The following is a 23971-nucleotide window of genomic DNA, read 5'->3' as shown; positions in this document are numbered from 1 at the left end:
GGATAACTGCATCGCGGAGAGGGGTTTGGGGTCTGCCCGTGAAAGTACTGTAGTTGGGAAGCACATGTTTCTGCATGAATTGAAATTTCTCCATGGTATAAAAGCTAACAGCTGACCTTGGACCTCTCAAGAAGAGAAAATGACTCTCACCTTGGAACAACTTGAACTTCACATAATGCTGTAATATTTTCCCATGGTTTTCTGCTGTTACCATGACGGCATTTAAATGACATATTTTTTGTCGTGCGGAGCAGAGGGGCAACATGTTCTCATTTTTACAAAATGGTACAGTCCTTTTAGAGACCGTAAGTGACTTACGTTCGCTGCGATTTCATTGGCTGATGTCATTTATGGCCCTTGTAGTTGCTGCCAATGTCCTTTATACTATGCGCATGTCAACGACTCCAGAAATCAACCCAAAAGCAACACTCTCGCCACATGTGCGCAGGGTTGACGTGTCAAATTTTGACCGGGTTGCTGAGATTGAGATGAAAGCAACATATGCAGTCTTTCCAAACTCAATGGACTCTTGAGATTCTATCACAAAGAGTAGAAGAGCTAGAGATATTTTATTAACTTCTGACAGTTGTCCTGTTTCCTGTCAACTTAAAGCTCAATAAAATACATCTTCCATCTTACTGCAGCGCTTCAGGATCATTCCAGCTGACTACATGACAGCGTTCCAGTCGTTCTCCAGCAGTTTAATTAGAGCGCGATGTATGTGTGATTCCAGCTGTCAAAGGGACAATATGTCACCTGCCATCCTCCAGATGGAGTGATAATTCAGATATGCTGACAAATGCAGACTTTGCTCGCGGCCACGTCATCCGACCCCGAGGATGGATTATGGAATGGGCCTAGGGGCCTCTGATTTTCAGGGATCTTGAGCTAAAAGACTCACAGAAACAAGCCACGACATATTTAGAATTGATATAGAGCTGAATAGGGCTCGAATGTGTGCCAGTGACTGTTGGCACACTGTGATTAAAACGAAGAAAAGAGAAACATAAGCTGTTTCCCTGGTCTCTCTACAGCAGTAATGCTGCTTTCAGATTGAATTTATGTTGAGAGCTTGTAATGCCAGGGTTATGGGTTCGATTCCCAGGGAACACATATACTGATAAAATATATAGCTTGAATACATAGTAAGAGTAAAACTAGCAGTTTTGTTTTTATAGCAGTGTATACTGGTCATCCTTTGCAATTTAATCCACACATACTGCATTTATCAGCTTTACTACTTGTATTAGTGGCTTTTCATCTCACAATTTGTCATATTATTTCCCGTTATTTGGACAATACATCTCACATCTTCAATCAGACCACAAAACCACAGGTGAAGCACACAGGTCTCTGTGGTGTAGTCAAATTCTCAAAATAAATTCTAGTATAAGCACAATCTCTTTCTTTATTCTTGGTATTCCTCTCTGTGACATATGGCTATGGTTTGGATGAAACATTCATTTTGAGCTTCTTAACTGGATCCAGTGTGTTGGAAAGTCTTGGGTTGCCTGGTTTGTGGTATTTTAATGATCTATTATATTTGAGGGACGGTAACCTGTAGCCAGAGCTCTCCTGCTGACTGTACTGCACTGACACGGACAGTGGACAAAAGAATGTCTATTTTTGCTCTTGCGCTCCAAATGTAGTGGTCAGGCTAATGCTACTTATTCACCTACTTATCCAGCAACGTCATTAGCATTTCTGTAAAGAAGAGCTTCAATTACAATTATAGCTGCAAGCAGCAATTATAGGGTCAAGCCCTATAGGGCACTATGGAAAGTCAGAGTTTTTGAAATTCAGTTATAAAATCAAAGGTAAAAGTACTGAAAGCACAATAAAGTTGCTTATAACTTTTTACAACTATGTGGTGTTGTGTTATGGGCTGTCTTGTGATCCAATGGGCTAAAAATAATAATAAGAGGAAAACTAACGGATACTTTTTTTTTCTCCTCCAATCGAGTTTTGGGTTCCTCGCCACCGTTTGCATACTGTTTTGCACAGTTTGCCTGGCCGGGGGAGCTGCTAGAATTTGATTTATTGTGTGTCTGATATTTGACCTGTGTTTTGACTTCCATAACCTTTTATGTTTTACTTATAGTCAATGTTTTCTTGTACAGCTGCTTTGTAACAATGAAAATTGTAAAAAGCGCTATATAAATAAAGCTGACTTGACTTGACTAAATCAATGAAATTCACTTCAGTTCAGTATAATGAGTTCAGAGTTCATTGTAGGAACCTAATAAAAAATGCTAATACAAACGAAAAGTTGTCTGATGGATTTAGAGTGTTTTGCATCTGAATTCTACAATTTGAATTACAAGTGTTACTTTTGTGAACAGAAAGTGCTGTCTTAACCACGTTTTCCTATCTTCAGTCTATTGTACTGTAGGGTGAGGGACTGGAACAAAATGAATGCCTTCACATTAGAAAGCCTGCAAAAGAAAAATTTCCGAAGTTATTAGAAGCCCTGCTGTCTTGTAACAAGGTATAACAGCTGGATGTTGTTTTATTGGGTTTTATTTGTTTATGGTGCACAAAGAGGCAGAATGGCTCCAAGGGTTTCTGCCTCGTACCGGAGGATTCAGAAGCCAATAATGTGCCGGGTTTTATCCTAATAAACACAAACCAGGTGTTAGCAATTTGTCCTTAATGAAGTGTTGCCCTCTGCAGTGTGGTGAAGAATAACTAGCAGAAACAATCAGAACAGCTTTCCCAGAAGGCTGTGTGTCGGGCCGAGACAGAATGGGCCGTATGGTAGACGAGGGGCAGGACGAGGTGAATTGCTTCACTCCATGGAACACTAGTGGGAAAACTGCAATGGAAAAGAAGATGACATCAAGATCTTGTGGTTGCAAGGGAGACAGGCTTAAAAACGTGTAACTTTAATGAGAGTGTAGATTTAGCCCGAGGTGGGCGGGTGCTGGGCAAAAGAGAAGGAGAAGGATCAGCAGATGCACTAAGTGGCTCTCGATGTTGGCACCGAATAACACAGATTTATGAACTTCATTAAACCACATTTCTGTTTCTTTATTGAGGCCTGTGGTATTTGGCCCACATGGAAAAAAAAGGGAAATAAAATAGGAGCAATGGAACTCGGCATAAATTGCTTGCAGATCGTCTTTACAGCTACACTGTTATTCACCCATGCTTTTTTTATTCTTCCTTTTGCTGTTTTGTTTTTCATGAAGATCCCAGTGTCTTGGAACCAGCAGTGTGAGGTTGTAATAACATACCCATCATTGTAGATTTTGGAACAGGTGGCTAACATTGGCAGCCATGTTCTCTTTTCATTGCCACGGTGGTATGACTAAGTTACTAAACAAAGTAACTTCAATCTGTCCATTTGAAAGGTGCCCAAGGGTTCTGAAGGATGGTATGGAGAAGCCATCTTCAAAGGTCTGTGGTTAGCAGTTGAGCACCAGATTCATTCGCTGAAACAATTCAACCCAGCATGAATTCTTTCTAAAAGCTCTGTTTTTAACCAGAGATGTGCATGGCACACTATTAAAAACTCTGATGTGCATGGCATTAATGAGTGTGTTTAGACAGTTTAGTACATTTTTAGCTGCATCCTGTTAGCTGATGAGGTGTACCAATAAGAGAGAGATATATTTTGTTTTGCTTTTGCCCTCTGGTGATTGTTCATGTTAGTCAAATACCAAAAACATTTTTTTGAAATTTGATATGAAATTAGCTTTTATTTGTTGATTTTTCAAGCCTTTACATCCAACTATCTAGCTCTTATATCATTAAATAAAGATAAATTCAAATACAAGGGAATAAATCATTATGTAGCCTTTATACATTATGCGTTTTTGCTTTATTTCCATGAAAATCCAGATTTGCGTAGACACATACTAGGGGTGTCTCGTATGTGATTATAAACTGTTATTATTGATATACATATAGTATTGATAAATTGATAAGTATAAATATTGTAGTACCAGTAATTATACAAATTTGAATGGGAATGGATTTCAGGGAGAAAGCGTTCAGTCCTCTTCCATTTTAGACAAGCCATCCTGCCAGTCATGGTGATAGACTGTTATCCTGCTGAAAGAGATCTGGTCCAGGTGGGCCAAGCTGATTTCAGGGTCTCTCATTTTAATGCTCGCCTCATACCTCAATGTGTGACTAACACGCCACAGTGGAATCGTGCAACTTTGAACCTTTTAAGATCCAAGCATGAGGGTAAAAGGCCAAGCAGCAAAATACCAAGCTGTAGGTTAAGGTCTTCACATTGCGCATGAATGCCTTTTCCCAGTGCCTTTCCATCTCATTTTCACACCAAAGGTGCATGCTGTGTGTGACATGTACAGTCACGACACCACACTTGCTAATTTCAGATGTATGCGTATTTGCAATGCTCCTTCGTAACACAATCTGACACGTGGTATTGAACGTACAACAGTTCTGTTTTGTTTATCTGACAGCATTTTGTTGGTATGCTGTGTCTAAGATACCCTTCAGAGGTGCCGTATCAGTTCATTGTAGGTTGTCGCCTTATGTAGGCAGTATAGAGCTCACTACTGTAGGTTTCTGGCACAGAGGTAATATGTTTTCCATTAAGGATCCAAAGGAAAATGTGGTTGCCTTCGATTATCTCATCACGTTTCATTCACAGAGATGTTACCAAACAGGAAATATTGTTTATGACAAGCAATATGGAATCCGCACTTATCAACTAGAAAGAGGTCACATGGCCCATGTGTGGAGATGTCATTGCTAACTAGTCACAGATTCTTCATACTGTGGTGTCTTTGAAAGAGATGGAAGGATTAGTGCACGGAATGTTCAAATAACGAAGCAATGCAAAACCTACATGGCCTAGTTCCTGCCCCCCTAGGAGAACTGCGACCAGTTCTTGTATCTGTATAGGCCTATCAGGGGAGAAAGAAATGGCCGCTGTGACCATCATGCATTTGTATCCCAGCTAGACTCTCTTGATCCAACAACAGAGAAATCAGATTCTGCTCAGCGTGGCATTCGAGACAGAACATGAGTTTACATCCGCCGTGTGAGGACAGGTATGCTCTGCTATGTCTAGAATCTCGCGCCCATGTCTGAAAGCCGGGCATTTAAATATTTCTATGGAATCTTTGGTTAAGTATTTGCATAATGTATATGTTTGGGAATAGCATGATACTTTCATTTGCGATATGGTATGGTGGGATTATCATATTTAAATATATAAATACATATACAAATTCTCATATTTGCATGAAGTAACCCATGACCAAAAATGATGAAAACACATTAAATTGAAAATCTGCAATGCATGGTTCACATTTGAAGCGAGAGATGAAGTGTAAGCAATTTAACATATAATTACTGGTCAATGTGTTCAATGTGTTTATTTGTCAACACATAATGAAATCTGTAATGTTGTTTAGTATGTTTAAGTACTAGTGACTAGTGAAATATTACATTAATTCTTAATAAATTGACTGTACTCACTTGATGGACTAAACTCCTTAGTAATCCATTGTCCCAAAAACATTTAAGCTCATACATGTAGACTGCACCTGAATTGTTAAGTTAACTTATTTTAATGTTTAGTTAAGGACAACACACAAATATTTTAACCAATTCTTTTTTTTACTTAGATTTTTTAATTTATATTCCACATTATTGACATGCTACTACCACATGGTATAGTTTTCACTAAACCATTTAGGTTGTGTGACATTGACTAAAATGTGACCCTGGACCAGAAAACCAATCATAAGTAGCACGGGTTTATTAGTGGCGATAGACAAAAATACATGTGTCAAAATTATTCTATAAGGATATTAAATAAAGATGAAGACATTTTGTCAATTTCCTACTCTAAATATATCAAAACGTTATTTTTGTGAGTGGATGCAGCAAAATCGCCAACGAAAATGGGCTTAAACACGCCAACACGCCAACAACCTTCCCTTGCTGCTGTCCACTCTTTCAGAATTACCCACTCAAGTTTGGTATCTACGTAAAGCTTGGAATGTCTGCTTACAGGTTCAACTCACCTTTCACAACGTCATTTCAGCGGTAAGCCAATAGACAGCTCTAAAACAAACCTTATTCTTCTTAGCCACGCCCTGCAACAGCGCCTCTGATGGACAAGGCGATATTCCCAATTTTGTTATTTTTTTGCCACTCTCGGTTTCCAGAATTTCAAATAGCTGTATCTCGGCCTTAATATTGTCCTATCATCAATGGAAAGCTTATTTATTCAGCCTTCAGAAGCATGGTTTCTTGGTCCAGGGATAAAAATAGGTTACCAACACACTATTCATTTAACAAACCAAGCAAAATTGTTTTTTAAAATATAAAGAAAAAAATTGAATGTTCGAAAAGACCTTACATGAAAGTGTCAGTGGGCAGAGATTAGAGGTTGCCAGCGATGCTCTGAGAGGGCTACATTAGCAGGTTTGACATGTGATGGAGGTGTCTGCCACCCAGGAGCAGACTCCATCACTAATCATCAAGGTCGTATCCAGGAGGGCCAGACACATCACTTTATTGACAGCGATACCACAGGTCTATGTGTGGGTGGACTTTCTACTCTCATTGAAAATCAATGACAAATTTTCTCACTTCGAGACAGCACAGAAGTTGCCAGGTTTTTATATAAATATTATAATTAGAAAAACAAACCTTTAGCTACTTAAATTATTTGATGTTTTTTCTCAACGTTTTTGATGAGCCTTTTGAAAGCTTCAATTTGACTTAAAAAGCACAGGCTAAGAGTTTTGTTTATGACAATACCTATTCACATCGAGCCATAAAGTTTCATTTGAACTGTAAGAAGTGAAGGGATCTGAGTTGTTTTCCCTGAAATGTCATAAAAGTTCATCAGCTCTCTCTCTCGCGGTAAGTCGCCTGCCATCTCCCTCAAATGGACTTTCTATTGTTGTCTCATGGCCACAAATGTCACAACAAATAGAATCTGCAATTAGTTTGCTCACTGAGGACCCTTAACCGAACGATCACAGCAGAAAAGCTTTCACATACCGGGCCTGTAATTCTTCTTTTATGATCCAAAAACAGGCTGTCATGCTTTGGAGACGGGTGAGAAAACGCGCCACTGGCCTGCCAGCCCGACCGCCTGTTGAAGGTTTATAGTGCATCACAAACCTATTGATCGTCGCTCCGGGCAGCTCTGTTGCTCTTACGGTGGAAAAGAGACCGTTGTCTGTAATGCAGCTGGACTGATGGGCCATTATTTAGGTCCAACATAATTCAATGGCCCTTACCACACAGCAGAAGAATAATATTGCCCTTAAAGCAGTGGTTCTTAGTCCTGGTGACCCAATGCCACTTCATGTTTTGTTAGTCTTCCTTATAAAATAACACACCGGATTTACATCAGAGATCCATGATGTGAACTGGACGTATCAGACTGAAGAGTCAAGTTATGGGTTTATTTGTAAGAGTTAAGCCATGTAGCATCCCAGAGGAGCGAATCAGAGTGACAGCAATATCTCCTTTGCCCATAAAGCATTACATGTATGCTCCAGTGACCAGTCCAGGTTTTTCATCTTTCAATGACAACCTTTAAACCAGATCCTGGTACGTTCCATTGCAAACTTTGCAACCAGCTACTAAAACTTTGCCGGACCGGATTCACAGGTGTTCTGTAATCTCTGGCACTGCGATTTATTCAGAGGAGATCATACCTTAAGTTTAATGGAAAGAGGTTTACTGGAAAAAAAATGTTTCGACATTATCGTTCCTTTCCAAAGGCGATGCTTTCTCAAGTATAATTGAATCCTCCAGCACGTGTGGCTTTGCTACCCCAACAGCGTCCTGCACAAGCTAATTGAATTTCCTGCTGTATGCTTAGCTATACATTTTGAGAAGCGGATCGATTTTTCCATCCCTCATGGATGTAGGTCTTGAAGAAGGTGATTAATAAGAAACGCTTTAACAAAGCTTTGCTCCATCTCTCGCCAAAGTGACAGAGTTATTCTAGCCCTCTGGACCATAGCAGCACAACTTTCGACAAGATTGGATTTCAGCGATTTGATCTGTTATGCTCCTTTCAGAGACAGATAATATAGAGAGATAACTTTGTTTCTTGAGGGGATGAAGGTGTGTTAGTATTACTGTAAATATTATTTTCAAGCGAAAAAATTGACAAGATAGTTGAACGAAATGTCAAAATATTAATTTTTAATCGACATCTAATCTGCTTATGTGTACTTCAAGAGTCATGAAAAACTAAATGCAAAAACATGTTCTGTGTCTAGAAAATGTTATTATTTCAGTTAGCAGATGGTGAGACTTTCCCACAATCCTGTTCTGCTATGCATTTATTTGAAGTTCCATAACAGTAAAATTGCATTTCGACCCTTCTTTTGTAGTTTTTTGTGTTTGTGTTATATAACACGACAGTTTGTCTAGCTACTCCATTAAGGCAATGGAAAACAGGCCCAAAGGGCAGCTACATTTTTAGGAATAAAACTCGCAGCGGGAACCTTCTGCTTATCTCCCTAACATGCAACCCTTCACTCCAGATTGTCACACGTTTTTCTCATCTTTTATGCCCCTAAACACAATATGTCGCCTTTAAAGTATCTGCAGGTTGTAAAATAAACTGGCACTTACTACAAATAGAGTAGGAAATCGAGAACCGTCTTTTTTCCTTTTAAAACAAATGGTCAGTGTGAAAGGTGGTGCGTAAAGGGACACACCATCCAAAAACGAAAATTCATCGCATTGTTCAAACCTGCATATTTTTGTAAGAATGTTAACAACTGACATGGGCTACCATTTTTTTAAATCTTTTTTGAAGAAGAAGAATTTAGGAATGCAAACAGAGTATCCCTTTAACATTTAGAAAGTGTTTATTGTCAACCTCACAGAGTCATTTCAATTTCTGCTCATTCATATTTATAAGGTTCGCAACTAAAAAACGTGACGTGTCAGTTTAAAAAAAACTTTTATTTTGTAGCAATAACTGTTATAAATGTCAAAACTGAACACGAAAAGACATTAAAAGTCAGAGTAAAGTGACATTGAAATATGTGTTCCGAGTTTGTCACAGAACAGAAAATGTGTTATTCACACCCAGCCAAATTTTAATGGAGAAAAAACATCCAAGTAAATAAAATAAGTTATACAAATCTTGGAAAGATAGGCAGGACTCTCGGCTCTCAAACGCTGGGGGTGTCGGCTGTCGCCACTGAAACCACGCCCACTCTTGGGAAAGCAGCCATTGTCATGAAAACGTTTCTGATAAATATACAGGGGAGGGCAATGAAACGGAAACACCTTTTTTTACCAAGATTATTTAATAGTATGGTGTAGGGCCTCCTTTTGCGGCCAATACAGCATCAGTTTGTTTTAGGAATGACAGATAGCAGTCCTGCACAGTGGCCAGAGGGATTTTGAGCCATTTCTCTTGCAGAACAGTGGCTAGGTCCCTAGGTGACGCTGATGGTGGAAAACGTTTCCTGACTCACTACTCCAAAACACCCCAAAGTGACTCAATAATATTCATTTCTGGTTATTGTGCAGGCCATGGGAGATGTTCAACTCCGCTTTCATGTTCATCGAACCATTATCGTCCTGATACACGGCCTCACCTATAGGGTACAATGTTTAAACCATTGGGTACACATGGTCCTTCAGAATCCAGAATGGTTCGGTAGTCCTTGGCAGTGACGTGCCCATCTACCACAAGTATTGGACTAGGTAACCCCATGATATTGCAGCCCAAACCATCACTGATCCACCCCATGCTTCTCATAAGCGTCTTTGGGGCTTCTCCACACCGTAACTCTCCTGGATGTGGGAAAGACAGTAAACGTGAACAAATTAGAGAACATTACATGTTTCACATTGTCAGTACAAACAGCTCCAGACAAACAGTTTTGGGGAAAACAGGAGAGTTGAGATGCACATTTAATTCTGCAGTAAGTTGGGCAGCTGTGGTTTTATGTTTTTTGGATACCCAACCGGACATCCCTTTCAGACTGCTTCCTCTTGTGTCGACAGTTACTTCTGCTGGATGTGCTTCATCCTTCATGCTGATATGTTGATATTAGGACTAAAAATATGACTTGCTGTCCTGGTCACAGATGCGCCAGCACAGTTGTACATTATTTAATGTACAACTGTGCTATTACTTTGCTAATTCAACCTTCACACTCTGCTCTTACTGGTGGAATGTGTAACCATCACATTGGCCAGTGTTTCAGTTTCATTGTCCAACCGCTGTATTTTTCCATTTAGTATGCAATCTGTCATTTCTGCCTCTCTTTCAACTCCTCTGTCTGAAATAGAAAATTGCAGGTTACTTAACATTACAATACTTAACATTATGTGCCAAATGAGGTCAAACTGACATTTCATGCAAAATCATGCGCGACAGCTAATAAAAATAATTAATATAATACAGGTATTGTAAGGATTTTTAAATGCAGGCGTTGCATGGGTTTGTATAAAAAACTGATCATTGTTTTTTTTATTATTTTATTATTATTTGTTCTTTGGTATTATATGTTAAAATAATTGTGTTACATAATTCTTTACCTCACATATTTCGACACTGGAGAGCAGCCTGCATTCTTCCCTCAATTTGAAGATTTCCGACAACAGCGACAGAGGTCAGCGCGGGTCCCAAAAGCTGCGGACCCTAAAGTGACACGTAATTGCTTACACAGTCCACGGCGAGAGCCAGGCACAAAGCGTGTTCGTAAAGGGGGCGGCTAACAGAGATGCAGGGTCTCGCGCTGCCATTGTACGGCGTTATGTGAAGTGCTTGTCCGTTATTGTGCTCTGCAGAGAGTCAGCCATGCGGACACAGGCTGTCGGGGGAAGAAAAACACCCTTGGGACAGAATCTTCGTCCTGTCAGTGCAGACAGTCACGGTCAGATAATAATGAAGACATCATGGGGCCTATAGATAGCAGTCTAACTCGACGGCATCTTAAAAGTGTTTAGAGATTCTCCCTGCACTTGGGCAGCAGCCATTGATTCAGCCCCAGGTTTGCCTTATTGAGGCTGGCAGAGCGTTTGAGGATTGAATCCTAATGCTGCTCTCCCATTCAATTGTGTGGCTGTGGATCTCTCTCACTCTCAGACGCCTTGCCTTGATGTTTGATGGAGAACTAGTGAAACATTCATGAGAATGCATTATTGTGCATTCTGCCTGGCTTCGCGCTACGTCTCTGAGCGAAAATACACGCACTTTATGATTACTATTTTGGCTGTAGGATGAAACTATACAGTTGGATTTATGATCTTGGATCAGCCAAGGATTAAGAATTAGGGTTTGGATTTGAGATACTTTCCTACAGTCATGTCTACACTTTATATGACATATTTTAAGGCTAATATTTAACTCATAAATTAACGATCATGTTTTTCTTTTTATGTTTATGACACGTCATATCAGATTCAAATGCGTTTCTTGGCTCCGCCCCTAGAGATGACGTGCTCAGAGATGACATTGTCCTGTTTCTTTGATTTTCTTTCTTTAAAAAAGTCCTTAGTCATATCACGTGTGTCTCTACAACCAAATGATCTGAGCTATAGTGTAGTATCTAAATAATGGTATAGCTGTCTCTTTTATGATAACAAAGATTCTGAGCTTTCATAGATCAACTTCACTTTAAAACCTCATAATTTCTCACGTGCTTTGTATTTTACGACCTAAAAAGCGCCACTTCAATAAATATATACATATATATATATATAGATTGATATATATCAACATGCAAATCGAAGTTCAGCACTGACAGCATATGTTTTACAGCAGGCAACAGAATCTTCTAGACACCCCCGGCGGAACAATTGCCTGGCAAATTTATTGCAAAAACAAGCCAGGATATCATTAAACAGAAGAGTAAAACATTATTTATGACACCAGTATTAGAAATGGCATCCAAGCCACAAAGAGCTTTTCTATTTGCCTTTATTATATTGAACATTTTACGTTTCTTGGCCCAGCTCCTGTTTCTAATAATTCTGTCATCTGCTGTGTTTAGTGATAAAGACTAAGTTGTACATTTGTGCTCATAATTTTGGATGGTGGTGTTTGGAGGCTATAACATGGGACTGATTTTGGTACATATGGCATCCCAGTGCACGCTCTCACCCCCTGCTGGGCATCAGTTACACTGCACTGATTTTACGAGACGCCGTTGAGAGAGGAATCGGCCTACGTTTTCTGCCAACATTGACTGTTTCTGACACAAACTGGAGTCCAATCATAAAGTTAGCAACAGCTGCTGGGCTCTTCATAAGAGGACTGCCCCAACATGCTGCCAACGGGTTACATGTGTAAATGTGCCTCTGCTGGAACATATTATGTATGATTGTTTTTGTTGGCATTTTGAGAGAAATATTATGGTTTGAATTACAGCCTTCTCATGCAGAGCATACGTCTAGCGAGGCCACATGCTTAAAATAATCATTCATAAACAAAATGATTATTCTAGCAGCTCTTATATAATATTTAAATGCTCGCTTGACTGCGTTACTCAAACAACCCTCTGGGTTACTAAGGTAAAACTTCCCCATCTAGCCGGAAGCTATGATGATATCAGCCTGTGGAGACCCTGCAGTCTGGCTTTTGATTTTTTGGTCCAAATTGAAATACAAAGGGAATTTCAGACCGATTTCAGCCCTGATGCAAGGATTACAGAAGAAACCTCTTCATCTTCTCACCTTAAATTCCCACATATATTTACTATCTGTCTCAAAGGTTTTGAGAGTGTGGCCTCTGTGTTTGCACCAGTGTTTAATGATTACATTAAGGTTGTTAGCGCAGATATCTGTGTTAGCCAGTCACATGAAAGAATAATTATATTTTTATTTAGAGCTTTTAGTCTGTTTGATATTAGAGTGTGGTTTTGTGTGGCTGGTTGGAAAGTGGTTTATTCGCACAAAGCCGCAGTCAAACTTGACATTGAGCATGCTACTATTGTTTGGATTGCGGTACAAAAATGGGCGGGCACGACTCCGATTTTTCACATTTCTGTAAAGATTGGTCACGCTGTGACGTTTTGATCTTATATGGGTCTCACACACTAACTTGACACGAATTTGCAGGTCAGAGTTCACCAAACTTGAACTTTCTACGCAGCAAAATTCTAAACATCTTTTGACGGGCTTGCATTTCCGGTCTGTCGCATTTGCATGCGTATGAATGGGAGTCAATGCATGGAAAAGTTAAGTGTTGTGACCACGTACCTGGACCGGCCCATCATCATCATCATATGCCAGGACATAGCATAATAATGTTCCAGCAACGTAACTTTGTGATTCCCATATTCCTCGTGATGACGTGACATTGGACGTTGTTGGGACATGGTGATTACCTCCTGAAATCATACCTGGAACGTACCATGTTCGTCGCAGCAACGTACCAAAATTGAATGATCAGGGGTGGTGAGACACGGACAGAGGACCCAGGTGCAGACAGCGGGTAAAGGGTTAACAGATATTTAATATAAATTGCAAAACAAAGACCCACGAGGGTGTAACATCACAAAACCGGGATGGATACAATAACATGACAAGACAGGACAGGACTAAGACTAACTACACTTAGACTAAAAATAACCCATTACAAGAACTACAAAATACACTAACCAAGACTAACAAGAAACAGGTACTCACCACACAACCACAATGAACCAGCAGAATCATGACACCAAATAACGTTGAAATAATCGAATGAAACTCCTGTTTAATAGCTGTCGGATTTTACCAGATTTTACTCTGATCATACATTTTCCATATAATAAAATAATAAATAGAAATGACCAGATTCATTAATCAAATTACCAGTGTCCTGGTTATCTGAACACCAGAACCTCACATCGCTACAACGTTCTCCATGGGATGAATTCACAATGTGGCTAAGACATTTCGAAAAAATGGAATGTTGCCAAGACGTCCTCAGAACGCGGTAACAAAGTAGTCACGGTGACCAAAATGAAGACGAACGGGCGTCAGAACGTACTGTGTTAGCTAGGTAACTACAATGTATATAGATACATTTGGTCATCATTTACTCACCCTCTTGTCATGTCAGTTTCTTTCTTCCGCAGAACACAAAATATATTTTGAAAAATATTGTTGACCAAAATAGCAATGGCAGCCATTCTCTTGCATGGCTACAATAGAAGTGAATGGCTGCCACCGCTGTTAGTTTATCAACATTCTTCAAAATATCGTTTTTGTGATCTGCAGAAGAAAGAAAGGCGGTTGGAAATGACAAGAGGGCGAGTAAATGATGACAGAATTACATTTTTTGGATTAACTATCCCTTTAATATTTGCAAATATTACATTGTGAAAAGACCTCTGTGTGGGGGGGCACAAAGGGGGACTGAACTCAAGTTTGGAGCAAATATTGCTTGGTATGCTCTTTCCAATGTGTTGTCTGTTTCTAATATCTTTATTTAGATGAGGCTGCGTTAAAACTGTTTAAAACTGTTTATTTCTTTTACTCGGCTACATTTATAAACAAACAAGTAAACAAAGAACTACGTTTGATCTCACGATGCATTTTCTCCACGCTAGGTTAACCTACAGGCATGAAGCAATATAAGCACAGGGATGTTTTCGTTGTTTGTTGCCGTCTGGTTTAAATGTTTGTTATCTAAAGTCTATGAAAGTTTAATCCTACTGGCGTGCTTTTGTGATGAGAGAGTCGAGACCTAATTTAGACAATTCCTCATTCTCCCCCTTCTCTCCTGCAGAAAAACCGATGGCGCAGGGTCCTCCCGGAGGTATTTTCGGCATCTTGGGGGTCGTGGTGGTGGCCGGTCTGATCGTAGGAGTGGTGGCCGCAATCTGTATGATCTACAGAAGAGGACAGAAACCTCGGACAGAGACAGACAACGACCTGTAAGTACATCAGAATCTATGCAGGACGTCCCTGCTGGAAAAACTAGCATACTGGCCCAACAATGTCTAGCTGGTGAGGCTTTCTGAAGCTGCTTGACCAAGAAGGCCTTGTGGGGAAATGTTAGTAGCGACCTTACAGATGCGCGCTCTACATTTTGGAGATGTGACTACTCACTGCCTGTACCTACTTTGGGATTATTACTCCATGTAGCATCCTCTCAGGACACTGGGTACCTGTATGAACTAACAACCTTCAATACTTGAGGTCATGACTTTTAAAATAACCAGGGAACAGCATTTATGAATCCATCTCCAAGTTTGTTTTTAGCGGATACACTTGATTGCTTAAGAGCATATTACCTATTTGTTAAGGAGGCTTTCTGATTGCTATATAGACCTCATTCGTCCATTTTCAGTTTTGAGATACAGGTGTTTCAATCAGAGCTGATTGCAGGAGGCACGTCACTTTATCACCAGAGCCTGTCAAATCCCAAGCGTGCCAGATAAACAGAACACTTGAAAGTCGCACACCTCTCCAAATTTAGGAATGGGAGGTTTGAAAAGATGTAGAACGCTGATCCCTGACTTGTCGTGGTCCTGAGTAGCTCAAGTTTGACATTATTTAGCTAACTTAACAGGACATATTACACGTGACATCCATTTCGCCTTGCAGCTAGTCTTTAGCTAGGCAGTTCACATTCCCTCCTCTGAGACCGGTCCCAAAATGCAAAGATCACTGAGCGGGCCAGACTCCAATGCGGTCACTGCTTTCATAAAAAATCTAAACCATGACAAATGAGTTTGTGGACATATGGCTTCTCTCCCTGCCATACGGAGACTTGGACCGGTACCCGCGTAGTGCACGGCCCATTAGCACCTTCTGTAGTCATGCTTCGGTACAAAAAACATTGAAATGTTGGTACTTACGTAGGCTAATATCAGTTTCAATCCTCACTAGAGCCACTTGGATCAGGTTATCCTCATTTAACTCTTTGATTTTTTGAAGTAAGCGCTGGCCTGTCCTTCTGAGGGGATAATTTATCCCTCGCATGAGGGAGCGCTGGCTTTTGTCCTTCTGTCCTTCATGGGAATATGGCTGCGGAAAACCACAGCGAGGGTGCGTGAAATCTGGCACAAGATCCACCTGAGTTCATAATTACCTCTTTGATGAAATTATGACTCTCATTGATGATAAAAACAATAGAGCCAGCGTTTTACGATTTGAAAGCTCTCAGTGCTTCCCAAACTACGGCAGTATTCTGTGGGCAACAACGGTATTGCTTAAAGGCAGTTGCTTAGGGTATTCTTTTATATTTTATAAAAAAAGATTGTAGGAAAAAATATCTGTTACACCTTCAGATGTTATTTGTAAGTACTATACAGATACTATATAATCCTACATACCATATTGCAGTGGTTGTCAAACTGGGGACCCCAAGATGGATCCAGGGGGGGCGACAGATGTTGTGGCATTTTATGAAATATTGAAATGTATCGTACATGTTATGTAATCAAACATCAGACAAAATAAGCCCACCAACCAAAATAATTGTTGTTCCATTATTGTATAAGTGAAAATGTTTATTTGCTCTACACTGCCGTATAGCATGCAATTATTATTGTTTATAATTTATATTTATTTTATGCAAATATTTATGATCATCTCACCTTTACCAGTATATGATAAGCAAATCAGTAGCCCCCTTGAAAATAAAACCTGTACTAAACACAACTATTCTGTTATATTAACTAGTGTATAGTACGTTGATGAACTCATATATTTCAATACATACTATAAACACTATTTCTAAATATAGAGATATTGAAGCTTACCGAAAGCTATGCTTTATAATTTAATATTGAGGGTGGCTTGAGAAAATAATATAAATTCTAATTCAACTTTCTACATTTATTTTACATGTGTTTCTTTATGGCAATAGGTGCAGGATAATTTAATATCTTTACGTTGAGGTCTTGTCGTAGTTTGTTTGTTTTCTTTTGGTGATCATATTCCTCCGAGGTTTACCGAGGATGCATTATTTTCCCTGGCTAACTGTAATTGCTTTTCACCACGACTGTCATTATTTGTGAAGGAAAACAAAGGGGGTATTCAAATGATCATAATTTAACTTTCAGCGCTGTTGTTTTCCCCGAAGAATACAGAATTTGCCACACAGCAGTAAATTGAGCACTCGTGTTTGGCGGCGAATGTAAATCAGCCCGTTCAGCTGCGAAAAGTGTTGAAACCGAGCACTCGGCTGTAGCTCTGACACGCACGCAGCCGCAACTTTTATCCGTGACAAGGGTCAACACGCCTCGGCCAACCTATAATGGAATATTCGGCTAAAGACCCGCCACACTCGGCCCACTTTGTCTCTTGCAAACAATGCACAAGGCTAAGGAAGCAAACAAAAACAGCCTTATTCTGTCTCCGAGGAATGAATTAGGAACAAATGAGGCACTCTGTTTTATCATCTCCGCGTGTATTGCTGTCGCTCTTCGCTCCTTTGCTTCAGTAATCTCTCTTTCTCTCTTTCTCTCTGGATCCCAGCATCACAGTGGCTGATAGCTGTGTGACAAAGACAGAGATCCCTGGGACTGCGGCCCCAGAGAAGCCTGAATCCCCCACCAGGAAAGTAAAGGCCACGGCCCTCCCAGTCAACCGTGTTTCTACATTTCTCCCCGACAGAGTTTCCGTGTGGCCTGCAGTTCTGTCTGTTGAGCTCTTCGTGAGCAGCATTTGAGCATATGGGATTGTGTTTGTTGACCGGACCTGTGAAAAGATGGTCGCATTACATCGATCCTAATGTTTGTATTGCTTTTTAATCCAAATCAATTTGGAACATGGTAGATAGTAGGTCAAAGCTTGTAGACCATCTGGTGGTTTTCGAAGCTTGTCGACTAGCTAGCCAATGTCCAACTTGGATCATCTACCAGTTTGGACAAATTTGAAACCCGCTACCATGTTGTAAAACACAGCTAGCAGCTGTGTTAAGGTGGATTTTCCAGCAGGTATACAGTAGGCAGAGATAAAGATAAAAAAGTTAGCTTTTTGAAGTGTAAGTGCACTTTCATCAAGCATTCTTTTGATGAAAAGTTATTTCTGTAACTATCATTTCCCGGGAGGATTCTCATGGGCTTTTACTTCCAAAACTAATACCACTCAAAGTAACTGACCCACAGCTTTAAAATTCACTCTGCTCAATATGCTAAACACGTCTCTGCACGTCTCTTTTCTCCTTCTGTTGCCTTGCAAGCATGTTTCTGTCTGTATGTGCATCATTTCAATCCCTGACAAACAGAAGTTGTCACGCTCGCTGCTAATGCGAAAGTGACAGCAAAACTGTCATTTCTGTGTTTGTCTGTGTAACAATGTGTTGTTTGATCATGCACAAATGAGAGTGCATTCTGTAGTTTGGATTCTGTCAGTCAGTCCAAGAGGAAACTTTTTACTCAGTGGTTTATCAAAGTTTAGATTTCTCGGGTGCGTTTCATTTAAAATATCAACTTAAGTTCGAAAACATAAACATAATATGAATGAATTAGATATGCATTTAGTATTGAGATGTCTACTTAAATGGGTGGAGTTAGATTTAATGCTTTTTCTCTAAGGAAACATCTGACGAACTGAAAATCCAAGCGAACGTTTCTGTTTGCTCTGGTTGATGTCTTGGGGAAATAATAGAGATGTTAAAGAAACATCATCTGTAATTTAAATTTCTAATGGGATATGGGATGTAATGTTTTTATGTTTTCTTTCTTAAGGGAGGAACAAACAGGGTTGTTGTTATTACGCGCAAGTCCCTCAAAAGACAACTTTTTGTATTTGGCAGACACTTTTATCCATTTAAATATAAATATTTATTGTGTAAAAAGAAGTAATTTTTATAACAAAAATATACCAACATTGCCTATTCATGGCTTGACCATAATGTTCATCCGGCATAATACATTTGTATAAGTTTTATACCTAACAGAGGCTCAATTCATACATCACTGGTAACAAATAGCATTGCTCAATTCAGTTCTGGCCTTTGAGCACAATACAGTAATACATAATTTTGGTCCCCAGAGATGCTCTTGTAATTCATCTTATATTGACACAGAGGTAAAGAAATCTACAGTACAATATTTCTTGGTTAGGGTTAGGCGGGTCCTGCGTACAATAGTAATATTGCAGTATTCGATTTTTGAGTGCAGTTTGGCACATCAACGGACTGTTATTGACTTTTGACAAGCAGAGCTGAAGTGATATTAAAGGCTCTGCTGCAATAATTTAACTTCCAGGCGCTAGCAGCAAAGCATGTTATAGTGACAGGGCTATGACAGCCTTGATTATAAGACCAACACAACAATATGGATTGACTTTGACTTCCCTTGGAGAGACTTCAAAGCGCCCAAATACTGCTGGTGGATCTTAACATTCAAGTAGCTCGGTTTATGGGATTGAAAGCATTTTCATTTAAAAGTCTTTATCCAAAGTGGTTCACAAATGAGACAAAACAAAAGCAATTTATCGTATAAAAAAGACAACGATGAAAATGTTCAACCTTTAAACTGCAGTCCGTAACTTGTTTTGGTTATAAATGAACAAAAATCATGATCAATTGCATAAAATATTGAATTGTCAGTTTGACCTTATTTGACTTCAACACATGTAAATATACCGTAAGTGTGTACAATAACATTAAATTATTTCTGTTTTAAACAGCTTTAAAACGGGACTTCATATTGACAGGTTTTGGTCCAGATTTGAGTTCCTTTACGTCGTAAAGGAAACTCCTCCCAAAAATGAAAATTCTGTCATCATGTACTCACCCTCAAGTGGTTTCTTATGTGTATACACAACACAAAGGAAGATTTTTGGAACAATGTTTATCACTATACAGTTCTGGGGCACTATTTACGATGTACTATGGGAGTCAATAGTGCCCCGGGACGATTTTATTTTCCAAATTCTTCCAAATTTCTTCTTTTGTTGTTAATAGAACAAAGAAAATAATGAAACAAGGACTGAATTTTTGGGTAAACTGTTCGTTGAAGTGTCTATATCTTAGTGTTTAGGAATCTGAGTGTTTAGTGTTTTGTATCTGGGTTGTCAAGAGTCGAGTCTGGTACTTGACATCAGAGCTTGGATCTGGAATTTGAGGTATTTTGAGGTATCTTCATTTGGGTCTGGATCTAGGTATGTGTTTGGTCTGATGGAGTAGATGCATCATAACAAAACTCTAAATTCGTCTTCCACTTTAGATAAACCCTTTCATTTCCAAGATATTCTTGGAGTATCTGCAAAACTTGTATGGACCCATTTTGAGACCATTACTAGATGTAAATGAAGGTAAGACAAAGACCTGTAGATCGGCTTCTCCAGATGAGATTGCAAAGCCTCTCCCATTGTGCAATTAAAAGTACCATTAGCATTTAAATGACCAAATAAGATTGTGATCAACAGAGGTCAATGGAGGCCGAGCTCACACCCCAGCTCTCAGAAACACTGACTTAGATCGGGACAATTCTTCTTTGTTTGCTCAAAAATAAATGCTAAATAAAATGTTGTCAGGGTCATCCTGGGGCTCTGACTGTGGAAATAAAGCAAACAAACGCACAAAAAACAGATCTTCCTTTACCATTGTCTTCTTCTTTACGGATTTAGTCTGCATCTCTTGACCGATAGCCTTGCTTCCTTTGTTAAAGGATCCCAAAAAGTAATTTTCCATTTTTCTCTGTTTCTCCATCTTTCTTCCTAAACCCTTTCTCATAGATTACTCTTTTCAGTTCAGGGATTAGCTATGTTTTTCTCTCTATCCCTGTCAAATCTTCCTTCTTAAGCTGCCTTGAGCCTTTCGTAGCCGGCAGACCAGGGAGAGAAGGGCAGGTTGTAAAGGTGGCCAGACATTCTACTTCAATTCTCCTGCTGACAATGAATACATCAATGTTCCAGTAGGTGCAAACGTGTACTGTAGATTCATCCTGTGTTTCTGCATAAATATTTTTAAACTTACCTAACGGAAAACTGGATTCACATATGCATCAGACACAGACAAAAGATTTACAGTTTGCAAGAACCTTCCTTACATCATTATGTATGATGCAAGCGTGTCCAAAAAACGTGTTTACTCTTGGATTACAACTGGTTTACGTTAAATAATTACGCAGGAGTTGGGAAATAATTTAATATAGAAAAATACTGCATAGCCAAAACATTAGGGAGATTCCAGAACTGTCACTCACTAGCTGCGTTTCCATTTCCCTTCGAAATGCGCAAAGTGAAACGGCGCATTGGAAATAGGTCAGATGGAAACACGTCATTTGCAAAAACGTCCATATATCGCAACACATGACACCAGGCTCACATGATATACGATAAAGGCATTTGTAAGCAAAACTGCAACGGAAACGTTTCTGTCGCATTTACATCATGCACCTCAAAAGTTGGTTCGAAACCTGCCGTAAAACCTAAAAAGAAGAATTATGGCCAGGACTTCAGTCGCATAACATTGTTTAATGGAAATCTCTTTATTCTCTCTAATTTTTTTAATCAACATTCAGTTTTGCCAAATCTGTGATGGAAACCTGGCTACTGACACGTACGTGTTTAAGTTAAAGTTTTACAACGTCAACGTCTATAAACATTTGTAGGATTTGGAGGTCAATTGGATCATTCTTTATTTATAATATGCTCCCAAGTTGTTGAAATGCAATTCTACGTATTTTTCAAATGTAGTAATTCAATTGTGTTTTAGAGGCAGTGTTACGGGTGAGATCAGAGAGCTTCAGAAGTCATGTTGTGACGTTGTTTGCTTTATGTTTTTCATTTAAAATTCACGTTGACGGGCCTCACTTGGTGTGTTTACACCTTTACGCGAGTGCAAACTGTGCAATTTTTCAATCAGACTTGATCTAATTCTGTTAGTATATGTGATTTAATTAAATCTAAGTGTTAAAAAACCTGTAGGTGATGACAAACCAATTCATGCACAAACGGTTCTTTATCCTTCAGTGTAATAATTTTCCTCTTCATTTAAAAAATGGATAATTCTCCTTATTACATTTTGGAGTGTTTGATTATGTGTATGGTGTTGTGCCACTGCAAATCCAACAGACCTGATTTCTCTGCGAGTTATTTTCCACTTGAGGCGTCTGGGGCCTTTCCTTCCCGATGGTTTTTAGTGGCCGAATCAATCTTTCAGCGCTGTGATTCATGCCTGGTACACATGAATTAAAGCCCCATTCTGCTTCTCTGCTTGATACTCAATAAGAGAAAAAAGGTAAACCGTGGTGGTACCTCATAAGTCTAATTGGATCAATAATTACATCAATTTTCTCTATAGAGCGAGCACTTGGAATTCAGAATGGGATCAAAGAGGGAGTGATCTTTTCCTCGGTAAAGAGAATCTAGATGGAGGCAGGAGAAAGTTTCTGAATTATTTAGCTGCCTTTCATTATTGTGTCCCTTTGAAGAAAGATAATGGTGCATCTGGAACTGCCGCTGTCAGTCTGGGCTATCCTTTTGTAAATCTCTCGCTCTAAAACGCGCACATACACACACACACACATTCAAACTCCCTCTGCCGTTCCTATCACATGAAGTATGGTGATCCCTTCTGGCTCTAGCTCTTTTCCAAAACCTACTGTAGTGAGCTGCCTACATAGAGATCACTTTAAGGCATCAATGAGAAGGTTTGATCCTGGTGGGAATGCTGCTCCGAAATCTAAGGCAGCCTCTATACATCTCAGCAATCCTAGAATGCACCGCAATAAGCACATTACCAAGATGAATTCTACTGAGATTCTTCTGAAATTCAGGTAGTGATCGAATATAAAACACGTCAGTGTTAGAACAGCAGGCGGCTGCTGATTGGACGCTGCATCGCTGTGGTACATCTATCTCCAGCTGTGGTCAGTTGGGAACAGCTTCCTAAGACAAAGTTCACGATGACCCAGACTGCTCTAATTGCATCGTGTGTCTGCCTGAAATGAAAAAAAAGCGGGTCCGGAGACACATGAATTCATTTTCACCCTGCAGTAGTCATGTTTTATCACGACATTAGTCTTGCTTTTGATTATCGGCATGAAGTATGATCCACTTCGCTGCTTATTCTAGCCAAAAGTTAACTGAAAGACAAAGGCTCATCTATATTTTAATAATTAACATTTATTTTATCGAAAGTGACTTACACATGAGAAAACATTGAATATTTTGTCTAATGAGCCAACAATAGCTATGCTTACATAGACTGAGCAGTTGAGCATAAAGACATCGCATTCCGTTAACATGCTACTGAGTGCTGCATATAAAAGTGAAAAGTCAAAAGCAATTTGAGCGCCCCTGGTGGCTGGCTGCAGTATAGCTACACCAAAGTACTGTAAAACAAAAATCCAATTACACTTCAAAAACGTGCCAATGCATTTTCAAGTTTTCATTTCTATAATAAGTTTTGTTTTACTTAGGTATATTGAAGAACGTTTGAAGACGTATGAGACATTGAAACCTAGAGGTTGAGCTTAGTATCGCAGTCTCAATAAAAAAAAATTGGAGAGGCAAGTTTAGCCAAGTAACGATTCTCCTCAGTTTCTTTTGCTTGTTATCAGAAATAATCTACAAGCACTCTGTTATTTGCAAATGTGTACCGGAAGTTGAGAGCAGCCCGTGAACGAGCGCTTGTGAAGAAACTTTTGTTTATGTCGTTGCTTTGAAACCGTTTATAAAAAGCATTGTCTATCTTCTGACGGTCTATGACTAGAACATACACAAGGACACAAAAATGCGGATTGAGACAAATATTTTGTCTCCACAACTCTGATACTTTGCATATATGAGTGTGAAAAGCAATAACACTAGTTATCCACAGTGTGGTAATAAATGAAATGCTACATATTATTAATGTCACAATTTCCATTGACTTCTTCATCACAGTATTTACATTAGCAGATACATTATTTGTATTCAGAGATGATGAGAGAGACACTTCAGTCATTCTCAGCCTTATGCAGAATTATGATTCGCTGGATTAATGGACTTTTGCCGTTTTTATGATAATTATAATGCATCATCATTATCCTGTGTAATGATGTTTTCTATGAGACGTGTTTATGTACATGTGCTATTTCTTCCGGCA

At 39.4% G+C, this 23971-nt stretch overlaps 1 protein-coding gene across 9 annotated transcripts in view; it reads left to right on the top strand.

The window, feature by feature from the left end:
• Positions 1-23971, top strand: part of nectin1b (nectin cell adhesion molecule 1b) — a 182594-nt gene that overhangs the window by 114963 nt on the left and 43660 nt on the right. For 5 of the 9 annotated variants that reach the window (XR_013787244.1, XM_079466437.1, XM_079466440.1 and 2 more), the window contains exon 6: positions 14705-14852. Coding sequence is in view for 5 of the 9 variants with exons in the window: in XM_079466437.1 (XP_079322563.1) it covers positions 14705-14852 (148 nt within the window). In the remaining 4 variants the exon portion in view is untranslated. Of the gene's footprint in view, positions 1-14704; positions 14853-17403; positions 17489-23971 lie in introns of all 9 variants that reach the window. The other 4 variants (XR_013787242.1, XR_013787243.1, XR_013787245.1 and 1 more) reach the window with 1 other exon arrangement.

The sequence above is a fragment of the Barbatula barbatula genome (assembly GCF_947034865.1).
Source record: "Barbatula barbatula genome assembly, chromosome: 10".
Taxonomy (NCBI): Eukaryota; Metazoa; Chordata; class Actinopteri; order Cypriniformes; family Nemacheilidae; genus Barbatula; species Barbatula barbatula.
The sequence above is the reverse complement of the archived record's forward strand: the minus strand, read 5'-3'. Positions and strand labels throughout refer to the sequence as shown.